General features: G+C 38.8%; 1 protein-coding gene across 4 annotated transcripts in view; it reads right to left on the reverse strand.

Moving 5' to 3' along the window:
• crebbpb (CREB binding protein b) overlaps window positions 1-13,397 on the reverse strand; it is a 111,555-nt gene that overhangs the window by 17,592 nt on the left and 80,566 nt on the right. For all 4 annotated transcript variants that reach the window (XM_046865894.1, XM_046865897.1, XM_046865896.1 and 1 more), the window contains 3 exons: window positions 12,966-13,116; window positions 12,631-12,777; window positions 12,427-12,540 (listed from right to left, as the gene is read on the reverse strand). In XM_046865894.1, the coding sequence (XP_046721850.1) occupies window positions 12,427-12,540; window positions 12,631-12,777; window positions 12,966-13,116 (412 nt within the window). The remainder of the gene's footprint in view (window positions 1-12,426; window positions 12,541-12,630; window positions 12,778-12,965; window positions 13,117-13,397) is intronic.

A 13,397-nucleotide genomic window follows, 5' to 3' on the forward strand; every position in this document is an offset into this window, starting at 1 on the left:
ATAATTATCTACACTATATTGCCAAAAGTATTCGCTTGTCTGCCTTCACATACAAATGAACCTTAACATCCGATTTTTAATCCATAGGGTTTAATATGACGCTGGCCCACCCTTTGCAGTTTTCCACAAGGTTTAGGAGTGTGTTCATGGAACAAGAAGGCCTGCATCAGTGTCTGACCTCACAAATGCGCTTCTGGAAGAATGGTCAGACACTGATGTTGCCTGCATCGCAGTCTCCGCTCTAATTTATCCCAAAGGAGTTCTATTGGGTTAAGGTCAGGACTGTGAACTTGACTGTGCAGGCCAGTAATTTTCTTTCACACCAAAATCATCCATGTTTTTACAGACCTTGCTTTGTGCACTGGTGTGCAGTCATGTTGGAACAGGGACAAGACTGTTCCCACAAAGTGGGAGCATGAAATTGTCCAAAATGTATTGGTATGCATAAAGAATGGGACTGGGATTCCTTTCAATGGAACTAAAGGGATGAGCCCAACTCCTGAAAAACCCTACATCATAATCCCCCTACACCAAACTTTACACTTGGCACAATGTAGTCAGACAAGTACCGTTCTCCTGGCAAACACCAAACCCAGACTCATCCATCGGAATGCCAGACAGTGAAACGTGATTCTTCACACCACAAACAGGTCTCCACTGCTTAAGAGTCCAGTAGCAGCTAATAAAAACCCAAAGTTTAGTACCTCAGAAAATTCAATTATTGTGAAAAAGTTTAACATTGGAGACTGGTGGTGTCACACTCTAAAAAGCTAATTAAATCCATCCAAAGACCTGCAAAGGTTTCCTGAGCCTTTAAATGGTGTCTCAGTTTGGACCACCTCAGCAGTGCCACAGACTGATCATCTCCATACCACACCAAATTGAGGCAGTTATTAAAGCAAAAGGCGCCCCTACAAAGTATTGGGTACATATACAGTAAATTAACATAATTTCCAGAAGTCCAACAATTCACAAAAATGTTTTTTTGATTGGTCTTATGAAGTATTCTAAGTTTTCAAGATAGAGAATTGGTGGGTTTTTGTTAAACATGAACCAAAATCATCAAAATCTAAAGAAATAAACACTTGAAATATATCAGTCTGTGCGTGATAAATCTATATAATAGACGAGTTTCACTTTTTGTATAACTTTTTAATGATATTCTAATTTATTGAGATGCACCTGTATAACCATGGAGGTAATTGGAACACCTGAATTCAAATACAGTGGTCCCCAGAGTTCAGAAAATCCGTGAATTTTGGATGCACCTCTGCAGCCCCTACGGTACCTTGGTGAATTCATCTAGACATTGCCACTTTAAAACAATAATGTGTTTTAAAATGTTTATGAAATTTGTTAGTGAAAATGTTATTTCTAATGTTCCTGAACATTCGGTCCTGCTGCGGATTCCCGTGAATTTTAAAATAATCCGCAACTTGCTGTTTGTTAGGTTCCAAATAAGAACCCATAAATTTTTTAAACAAGTTCCAAAACCATGAATTATCGGGGGTTGACTGTACAGGGAGTGCAGAATTATTAGGCAAATGAGTATTTTGACCACATCATCCTCGTTATGCATGTTGTCTTACTCCAAGCTGTATAGGCTGGAAAGCCTACTACCAATTAAGCATATTAGGTGATGTGCATCTCTGTAATGAGAAGGGGTGTGGTCTAATGACATCAACACCCTATATCAGGTGTGCATAATTATTAGGCAACTTCCTTTCCTTTGGCAAAATGGGTCAAAAGAAGGACTTGACAGGCTCAGAAAAGCCAAAAATAGTGAGATATATTGCAGAGGGATGCAGCAGTCTTAAAATAGCCAAGCTTCTGAAGCGTGATCATCGAACAATCAAGCGTTTCATTCAAAATAGTCAACAGGGTCGCAAGAAGCGTGTGGAAAACCAAGGCGCAAAATAACTGCCCGTGAACTGAGAAAAGTCAAGCGTGCAGCTGCCAAGATGCCACTTGCCACCAGTTTGGCCATATTTCAGAGCTGCAACATCACTGGGTGCCCAAAAGCACAAGGTGTGCAATACTCAGAGACATGGCCAAGGTAAGAAAGGCAGAAAGTCGACCACCACTGAACAAGACACACAAGCTGAAACGTCAAGACTGGGCCAAGAAATATCTCAAGACTGATTTTTCTAAGGTTTTATGGACTGATGAAATGAGAGTGAGTCTTGATGGGCCAGATGGATGGGCCCGTGGCTGGATTGGTAAAGGGCAGAGAGCTCCAGTCCGACTCAGACGCCAGCAAGGTGGAGGTGGAGTACTGGTTTGGGCTGGTATCATCAAAGATGAGCTTGTGGGGCCTTTTCGGGTTGAGGATGGAGTCAAGCTGAACTCCCAGTCCTACTGCCAGTTTCTGGAAGACACCTTCTTCAAGCAGTGGTACAGGAAGAAGTCTGCATCCTTCAAGAAAACATGATTTTCATGCAGGACAATGCTCCATCACACACGTCCAAGTACTCCACAGCGTGGCTGGCAAGAAAGGGTATAAAAGAAGAAAATCTAATGATATGGCCTCCTTGTTCACCTGATCTGAACCCCATTGAGAACCTGTGGTCCATCATCAAATGTGCGATTTACAAGGAGGGAAAACAGTACACCTCTCTGAACAGTGTCTGGGAGGCTGTGGTTGCTGCTGCACGCAATGTTGATGGTGAACAGATCAAAACACTGACAGAATCCATGGATGGCAGGCTTTTGAGTGTCCTTGCAAAGAAAGGTGGCTATATTGGTCACTGATTTGTTTTTGTTTGGTTTTTGAATGTCAGAAATGTATATTTGTGAATGTTGAGATGTTATATTGGTTTCACTGGTAAAAATAAATAATTGAAATGGGTATGAATTTGTTTTTGTTGTTGCCTAATAATTATGCACAGTAATAGTCACCTGCACACACAGATATCCCCCTAAAATAGCTAAAACTAAAAACTACTTCCAAAAATATTCAGCTTTGATATTAATGAGTTTTTTGTGTTCATTGAGAACATGGTTGTTGTTCAAATTAAATCCTCAAATAAAATTAATCCTCAAAAATACAACTTGCCTAATAATTCTGCACTCCCTGTATAGTGTATGTTGACCTATCCAGATGTGACAATCAAAAGATGTACAACTGTAAATCCAGCAGAATTGCTCCCTTTGGAATTTGAGTCTCCACATGATTGTGTTGTTGAGTCATTAGCATTCACTCATTTACGCCCAGATTTAGATTTGTCACCCGTTACTAATGCAGACGTTAATTAATTTATAGATGGCTCATGGTTCAGAGATCATCTTGGTTCTTATGCAGGTTATGCAGTTGTTAGACGAGATGATGATCAGTTTGACACCATTGTGTCACAGCATTGTCCTCAACCTTGTTTAGCACAATTAGCAGAACTAAAAGCTCTTACTACAACATGTCAGTTGGCAAAGGGAAAAGTAGTCAACAGCTATACTGATCCCGCTTATGCACATATAGATTGTGCCATTTCTTTGGGTCTGTATGGAAACAGCATGGATTTAGGAAAAGTGATGGTACTCCAGTTCAACATGCTGGACAAATTAGCCAACTAATTTCTGCCATGATGACACCTAGCAGGCTAGCTATAGTGAAGTGTCAAACACACAAAAAGGGCAATGACTTTTTTCTAAAGAGAAATAATGCTGCTGACTCAGAAGGAGAAAAGGCTTCAGGATGCCAAGTTTCAATATTTGCTCCTATTGTACTAAATAAACCCCAGGTACAGCCAGATGATATTGTTCGCATTGAAGAACAAGCAGGTGCATATGAAATGAGCATGTGGAATCAGAGAGGGGCTAAAAAGGATGCAAGTGGTATTTGCATTTACATTAAGGTATGATTGCTGGCCCTAAAGTACTTTTGCATGTTCTGGTTGCAGATGCTCATGGATTTGATCACTGTGGAAAGAGTAAAGTTCTCAGAAAGATTAAACAGCAGGGGTATTTGTCTTCAAATCTGCAGTCCACAGTAGATGAGTTTTTTTCTACTTGTAAGGTATGTGTCGAACAATGTCAGATAAAAGTTTATTACTCTGATTGGTCATATCCCAGTGCCTGGGTGTCCATTTAAACATCTAGTCATGGATTATGTAGATATGATTAAGCGAGTGCAAGACAAGAGATATATGTTGGTAATCATTGATAGATTTCAATTCAATTCATTTAGATTTGTAAAGCGCTTTTAACAATGAACATTGTCTCAAAGCAAAATAAATTTAGCAGATTAGGGCAGGTTAGGGTTAGGGCAGTGCCGTCTGCAGACCAGGGAGCAGGAACAGTGGTTAAGTTTTTGACAAGAGTACTGATTCCTAGGTTTGGCATACCATCAAAAATTTCAAAAATTTTCAAAAAAAGTTCAGATAATGGATTAGCTTTTATCCAGAGAACAGTAAAACAGGTGTTGCAGCAACTTAGGATAAAACAGAGGCTAGGATGTGTGTATCATATGCAATCTCAGGGCATGGTAGAGAAGTGAATAGTACTTTAAAAGCTAAGCTTAACAAAATCTGTGCTAGTACCAAACTAAACTGGGTTTTGCTTTGCCGCTTCAATAATGTCCAATTGCATGCAGACTAACAGAACTATGCATCTAACAACGCATGAAATGCTAACTGGTCGACCAGTGCTTATGCCTTCCTTTATATAAAGGGCCTTCACTTGAGCAGTTGCAAATGAAGCTCAAAGCTTATATTCAGCAACTAAATGCAATACATAAGTCTATTGTTCCAGGTGATCAAGTTTATGTGAGTGTTTGAAAGGAAGGTGAAATGAGCCTAGAAGGGAAAGTCCGTACACAGTGGGGAAAGCTACTCCGACAGCAGTACAAGTTGAAGGCAGTATCACTTGGTATAATCCGAATCACTGCACCAGAGTGCCAATGTTGCGACCCAGTGAAGCAAAGATGGGTGACAAAGGAGATACTCCTGACTAAGATGAAAAAGTGCCAGAGAAGGAAGAGGTATCAGAACCTAGAGTTCAGGCTGCTGCTGAAAAGTATGAGAGCGACACTAAAAATGCTTCTGGCATTAGTGTGCCTGATGTGTCTGATGAACCGCAGCCTGGGCCTAGTGCCCTGGGAAGGCAAGGATATGCTGGAACAGTACAGTTGTTGGTAATAATATTACTTGTTTTAAGTTTGCTGTATTCTTGCGTTATTTCTGTTATCAGATCTCTCTTTATAAAAGCAACCATGAAACATGAGCAGCTTGTGGACTCTCCAGAGTCAGCTGGATATCTTCGAGTGAGTGATTAATACCTGGAGATGCATGGGATCTATGAGCGGGCAGCAACTCTAGTTTGAGATCCTGAGCTAAAAGGTGTAGCAGCCACAGCACCTTTGCTGAATGAGTTACAGCAGGGCACATGGGGTGTCAATCAGGGAGAATAATATATCATTACAGGAGTTGGGTTTGGATTTATGGTTCTGGATTTTGGACTGGATATGGGTTTTTTGCTTTTTGATCCTGATCTTTGGCTTGGTCTGACATGGATTAACTTTTAGATTTATCCTCTTTTTGATTTATGTTTTTGACTACTACTAACTGCTGATAATCACTCACATACACTGGACTATACATTTTTTGCTCCTGATTTCACAGTGATTCATTTCACATACAAATATTCACTCATCTACACAAACACATACACACACACAAACATTCATATTAAGAAAGTACAAATTATTGTTGGAAAGGTTTCTAAATCACAATTTGGTTATGATCACTCACACATACACTATACATGTTTTCACACACACACACTATATATATATATATAGTGAGGAAAATAAGTATTTGAACACCCTGCTATTTTGCAAGTTCTCCCACTTAGAAATCATGGAGGGGTCTGAAATTTTCAGGTGCATGTCCACTGTGAGAGACATAATCTAAAAGAAAATCCAGAAATCACAATGTATGATTTTTTAACTATTTATTTGTATGATACAGCTGCAAATAAGTATTTGAACACCTAAGAAAGTCAATGTTAATATGTGGTACAGTAGCCTTTGTTTGCAATTACAGAGATCAAATGTTTCCTGTAGATTTTCACCAGGTTTGCACACACTGCAGGAGGGATTTTGGCCCACTCCTCCACACAGATCTTCTCTAGATCAGTCAGGATTCTGGCCTGTCGCTGAGAAACACGGAGTTTCAGCTCCCTCCAAAGATTCTCTTTTGGGTTTAGGTCTGGAGACTGGCTAGGCCATGCCAGAACCTTGATATGCTTCTTACAGAGCTACTCCTTGGTTATCCTGGCTGTGTGCTTCGGGTCATTGTCATGTTGGAAGACCCAGCCTCAACCATCTTCAATGCTCTAACTGAGGGAAGGAGGTTGTTCCCCAAAATCTTGCAATACATGGCCCCGGTCATCCTCTCCTTAATACAGTGCAGTTGCCCCTTCCCATGTGCAGAAAAACACCCCCAAAGCATGATGCTACCACCCCCATGCTTCACAGTAGGGATGGTGTTCTTGGAATGGTACTCATCATTCTTCTTCCTCCAAACACGTTTAGTGGAATTATGACCCAAAAGTTCTATTTTGGTCTCATCTGAACACACAACTTTCTCCCATTTGGATCTCCTCTGGATCATCCAAATGGTCATTGGCAAACTTTAGGCGTGCCTGGACATGTGCTAGTTTAAGCAGGGAAACCTTCTGTGCCATGCATGATTTCAAACCATGACGTCTTAGTGTATTACCAACAGTAACCTTGGAAACGTCGGTCCCAGCTTTTTTCAGGTCATTGACCAGCTCCTCCCATGTAGTTCTGGGCTGATTTCTCACCTTCCTTAGGATCACTGAGACCCCACGAGGTGCGATCTTACATGGAGCCCCAGTCCGAGGGAGATTGACAGTCATGTTTAGCTTCTTCCATTTTCTAATGATTGCTCCAACAGTGGACCTTTTTTTCACCAAGCTGCTTGGCAATTTCCCCGTAGCCCTTTCCAGCCTTGTGGAGGTGTACAATTTTGTCTCTAGTGTCTTTGGACAGCGCTTTGGTCTTGGCCATGTTAGTAGTTGGATTCTTACTGATTGTATGGGGTGGACAGGTGTCTATATGCAGATAACGACCTCAGACAGGTGCATCTAATTTAGGATAATAAATGTAGTGGAGGTGGACATTTTAAAGGCAGACTAACAGGTCTTTGTGGGTCAGAATTGTAGCTGATAGACAGGTGTTCAAATACTTATTTGCAGCTGTATCATACAAATAAATAGTTAAAAAAATCATACATTGTGATTTCTGGATTTTTCTTTTAGATTATTTCTCTCACAGTGGACATGCACCTACGATGACAATTTCAGACCCCTCCATGATTTCTAAGTGGGAGAACTTGCAAAATAGCAGGGTGTTCAAATACTTATTTTCCACACTGTATGTGTGTGTGTGTGTGTGTGTGTGTGTATATATATATATATATATATATATATATATATATATATATATATATATATATATATATATATATATATATATATATATATATATATATATATATATATATATATGTATATATATATATATGTATATGTATATATATGTATATGTATATATATATATATATATATATATATATATATATATATATATATATATATATATATGTATATGTATATATATATGTATATATATATATATATATATGCTGGAATATACACAAGTATTGTTTGAATGTATTATTTTACTATGTTGAAAGTACTGGTTGATGGATTTTTGACTAAGTGGAAGAATTTTTTAAGTTTGATTGTTATTGTATTATTGATCATTTAAAACTTTCTTTTGGCTTCTCCCATTAGGGGTCGCCACAGCGGATCAGCATATTTGATTTGGCACATGTTTTTACGCTGGATGCCCCCTCCTAACGCAACTCTCCCCATTTATCCGGGCTTGGGACCGGCACTAAGGCTTGTGCAACCCTAATGGCTGGGGTTGGTTCCCTGACATGCACTTATACAGTAAAACCCCATTGTACGAGCAACCTATAGTACAAGCAAACAGAGATATTAGCGACCTTGCTAGAAAAATGTTACCCTGTTTCACAAGCAAATTTCGAAGGCACGAGCAAACCCACGCTGCCAGTTCCCCGTTTTTGGCTCGTTGTTCAGTGCAGCAACTTAACTTTTTCTTTTAATTATTTCACTAGAAATCTTGAAAAATGTATTTAAAGAAAATCAGTGATGGTGCTGGGAAAACGAAAGTAAATAGAATTACCTTGAAAACCGACGCGGTTATGAGTGTGGTGTGTGTCTCACACTCGCAATCAACCACTACCACATGAGTAAGTGTTAAATTATGTTTACATTACGGTAATTTGTGGTGTATTTGTTTGTTAAAATAGGCTACAAATATTTTTTTAAGTGCAGAAATAAGCGATCGAATGAGATCTCGGAACGGATTAAATCACTTTTACATTCATTCCTATGGTAAAAATCTGTTCGAACGTACGAGCAAATGGACCTACGAGCAATTTTCAAGAACGATTTATGCTTGTACAACGGGGTATTACTGTATACTTATTCATTCATTTAGTGCAATTTTATTATATGCTCATTTATTATAAGATATACTGGACAAATTTTTCCTTTTTAACAGGTATTAACTATCTTGCCAAAAGAGTATTGCATTAGTTTATAGTTTGTATGCTGTATTAATGTAACTGCTAGTTAATTAATTAATACCTTTAGAGCTGCGCAACCGATATCCCATTGTTCTCAGGTGTTAATGTTTAGCAATGAATTAAATAAAAAGGGAGAAGTGTAACCATCATTCTAAAGCGTTAAGCCTCAAGCAGCGATTTCAGATCACTGTTTTTCAAAATAAAATGTAAACCAAATGTGATTGCTGAATTTGTACAAAGCACGGATGAGGAAAATATTATTGTGGTGGAGTAACAACCAAGACTTGGAGATCTGCATGGAGAAGCTATTTTACATCTGTATGTTACAATATATCTCCTTTACAATTTTATACCATGTTATAGGTTTTATTATGTTTGTTTTTATAAGAGAAATGCTTAAAAGTGTGTGTGTGTGTAAATTGTTGAAATTGGATTGGCCTTACAGCGATATGAATAGCCATGACTGTAAAATAATAGCTTGTCTGGCTACCTGACCATCAATATAAATGCCAAATCAATAGCCAAACATGTATAACAAAAGCCTTTAATGATCAGCCATTCATTTATATGCAGACTGTATGAAGAGAGTGTGAATGGCCACTTTCGCAGGTGGCTCTCAAGCAGAGGGAGAAACGGATCAGACAGTCTCAGATAAATGTTTGTAGAAATCTAATTTGTCATAAAAATCTTCATGAATTTTTAAATATAAACTCATGAGACATGTGGCTTTCAACCCAGTTCTTTTCTGGACTGCTCTAGGACTGATTTCATGGATTTATATATGAAATAAAATAATGTGAAATGCAGGAAATGTATATTTATGGCACTTCATCATCTATAACCTAATATCTTTTTAAACAATATAAACTTTGATTGACAGTAAAGCTCAAAGTGTCTTCTTTGCAAAGATATCTAAAATGTGTATGTAGCACATTCTTATCAGGAACTGTTTAAAGTTAGGTAGGGCATTTTCGATGCGAGTCCTAAAATTTGGACTGTGTGGCCCAAATTTTTTATTTAAAATATAAACTCATAATACATGTGGCTTTTAAAGAATTACTTTTCTGGATTGCTCCAGGACTGATTTCATGTATTTATACACTGGCGATTAAAATTGGAGACCAATTTGTAACACAATTGAACTATTCTGAAATAATGTCATCCTCACTGCTCAACAGTTGGAGTTTTTGTCCTGTCTATACCATGCTACAAGAACACCTTTTCCACAAAATAACTAAGGCATTTCCAAAAAAAACAACAACATTATTTTCCAGAAAACACACTGATCAAAATTAGAGAACACTTTCAGATACCTCCAAGTTATTGGTGTTAATCTGGTACCTGGTGCTAATTCCCTTGATTATCTGTCAACCCCTATTTGTCTGGCAGCCTAACTTCCAGTTTCACTGACTCTGCAAGATGGTGGGCCATTCTAAAGTGACTGAAAGCCTCCAGCAGCAGGTTGTCCAGATGAAGGCCAAAGGCGTGACCCTATCAGCCATAGCAAGACAAGTTGGTCGTTCCAAATCTGTGATTTGAAGAATATTGAATCTTTACAACATCACAAACTCATTCAAGTCCGCCAAGAAGGCTGGTCGTCCACGGAAGACAAATACAAGAGAGGATAGGATACTGCGGAGGATCTCAATGGGCAATCGTTTCCACACTGCAGCTGGAATTGCTCACCAGTTCAGCGCTGAAGAGGGTAAGGATCTGTCTCGTTATACAGTGTCTCGACGTTTAAGAGAATTTGGACTGAAAGCCCACTCTGCAGTGACTAAACCTCTCATTAGCAGAAAGAATCAAAAGGCTAGACTAAGCTTTGCTGAGGAGCATGTTGTGTGGACAGAGGAGAACTGGTCCAAAATTCACTTCAGTGATAAAAGCAAGTTTAATTTATTGGGTCCAATGGGAAACATTATGTTCAGCGACAAACTGGAGAAAGACTGAACCCAACGTGTGTAAAGAAGTCAGTGGGCAGTTGGGCCTCTTATACGGCTACAGTAAAACCCCGTTGTATGAGCAACCTATTGTACGAGCAAACGGAGATACGAGCAAACTTGCTCGCAAAATTTTACCCTATTTCACGAGCAAATTTCGAAGGCACGAGCAAACCCACGCTGCCGGTTCCCCGTTTTCGGCAGAGGGTCGCATCAGTCTCTTAGTTAATGACCTATCACTCGGTTGCTCTCGTTCTTCAGTGCAGCAAAAACTTAACTTTTTTTTTTTCACTAGAAATCTTGAAAAATGTCTCCCAAGTTAATCAGTGATTGTGCTGTGAAAACGAAAGTAAATAAAATGACCATGGAAACCGAGGAGGTTATGAGCGTGGTGTGTTTCTCACACTCGCAATCAACCACAACCACACAGGTAAGTGTTATGCGAGAAACAGAGGTGGAAGCCGAAGTCAAAGCAAACAAAGTTTATTTTGCAAAAATGCGTACTCGCAGTAACTGGGAAGTAATCCAGTGGTGCGCGGTGGGAGCGCGGTCCACTAGTCCAGAACTGGATGAGAAGCAGTCTGTGTAATATCCAAAGGAGCGTGTAGGAGAAGCGCGCCGCTGACCACAAGCACGGGAGAATCGTGACATGTACAGCCAAACCATTGATGATAACGGACAGCGAGTGAGGGTGAATGAGGGGTTTATATATGGTTGGGTGATGAGTGCTAAACGAGAGTCAGGTGTGTGACTAGTAAGCCGGCGAGCAGCTCTGTACGGGCGGGGCACGCATGGGAGAAGAATCAGGGAGCTCCCTGACGGTAAGTGTTAAATTATGTTTACATTACGGTAATTTGCGGTGTATTTGTTTGCTAAAATAGGCTACAATTACTTTTTAAGTGCAGAAATAAGCGATCGAATGAGATCTTGGAACGGATTAAATCACTTTTACATTCATTGTTATGGGGAAAATCAGTTCAAACGTACGAACAAATGGGACCTACGAGCAATTTTCAAGAACGAATTATGCTCGTACAACGGGGTTCCACTGTACATGGCAGAGTGAATGCAAATATTTTTCAGAACCTTCTTCAACAACATATGGTTCCTTCCCTGCGTTCATCACACAATCAGCCCACAGTGTTCATGCAGGACAACGCTCCATGTCACACAGTAAAACAGGTAAAGCAGTTCCTTGAAACTGAAAACATTGAAATAATGACATGGCCTGCCCAGAGTCAACCCAATAGAGAACCTCTGGAAAATCCTTGGCGACAAAGTTATGGCCAAGAAACCCACTACAGTCACCGAACTGTGGAGGAGACTGGAAGAAGAGTGGACCAAAATCACACCAGAGCAGTGTGAGAGACTAGTGCTGTCCTGTGGCCACAGATGAGCTGAAGTCATTCAGAGCAGAGGCCTGTACACTTTCTACTATTTGCTGACTGTTGTAACCTTCAGAAAAATTTGTTGTAATCTTTTTCCATGCTACAGTTATTGTTGTTCTCTAAATTTGATCAGTGTGTTTTCTGCAAAATGTTTTTTTTTTGGAAATGTCTTATTTTGAGGAAAAGGTGTTCTGGTAGCATAGTATAGACAGGACAAAAACTCCTTCAACTGTTGAGCTGATGAGTGAAGATGACATTATTTCAGAATTGTTCAATTGTTTATAAATTGTTCTCTAATATTGATCGCCAGTGTATGTGAAGAAAAGAAAATTCAATTCAGGGAAAAAAAAGTAAAAAAAATAAATAAAAAAAGGAAAATCTGCCAATAAAATCTGAGTTGTATACTTTAGAGATAAATGTGTCAAGAGATCTCTAAACCAGATGTGTCAAGGATTTGAAACTTACCCAAGTTTCTTGACATATTCAAGATAACCAATCAAGATTTCATGGTAGACACCAGTTCTTAGCATACGAGGTTTGAAGAAGTGGATACTGTCAAGGTATGATATATACACACGTCTGGAAAAGGAAAATGATAGAAACAAACAAATCAGATGTTAACATTAATAAAACAACGCATATAAATTTTTAGTATTTGACTGTTATTACCTGGTGTTAGGGAAGGGACAATCAGATCCATATTCCTGGACATGCATGCCAAAGAAACACACATCTACTCCATCTATCTCTTCGAATGCAAAAAGTGCTTTGGTTCTGTATGGAAAGTTTTCTGCCATCTCCCCTGACTCAACAAACCTAAAGATCAAATAATCAGAACACTCAGGTCATTACTATCTTACAAAAATCTATTAAATATTCCTCCCAAATCTCATTTCAAAATATCATTTCAAAATGTCTATCCAGATGGAAGGTTCTTCAGTTGAATGCTAAATACAACACACAAATGTCATATTATAATATTGATGTAGTCATGTCTTAAATACCTAGATTTCATTCCAGGTTTCACATCAGCCATCTTGTCTGAGCTCGCCACAACCCGCACAAACACTTCCCCAGCATCAGGATGGTTCTGCCTCTTCAAGTACTTATTTACACGATGCTCTATGTACGTACCAAGCCTTGTAATCTGTAATCCTAAAAGAGAGTGTGTGTGTATATATATATATATATATATATATATATATATATATATATATATATATATATATATATATATATATATATACAGTGAGGAAAATAAGTATTTGAACACCCTGCTATTTTGCAAGTTCTCCCACTTAGAAATCATGGAGGGGTCTGAAATTATCATCGTAGGTGCATGTCCACTGTGAGAGACATAATATATATTAAAAAAAAAATCCAGAAATCAAAATGTCCACCTCCACTACATTTATTATCCTAAATTAGATGCAAAT

Source organism: Silurus meridionalis, chromosome 14 (assembly GCF_014805685.1).
Source record: "Silurus meridionalis isolate SWU-2019-XX chromosome 14, ASM1480568v1, whole genome shotgun sequence".
Lineage (NCBI taxonomy): Eukaryota > Metazoa > Chordata > Actinopteri > Siluriformes > Siluridae > Silurus > Silurus meridionalis.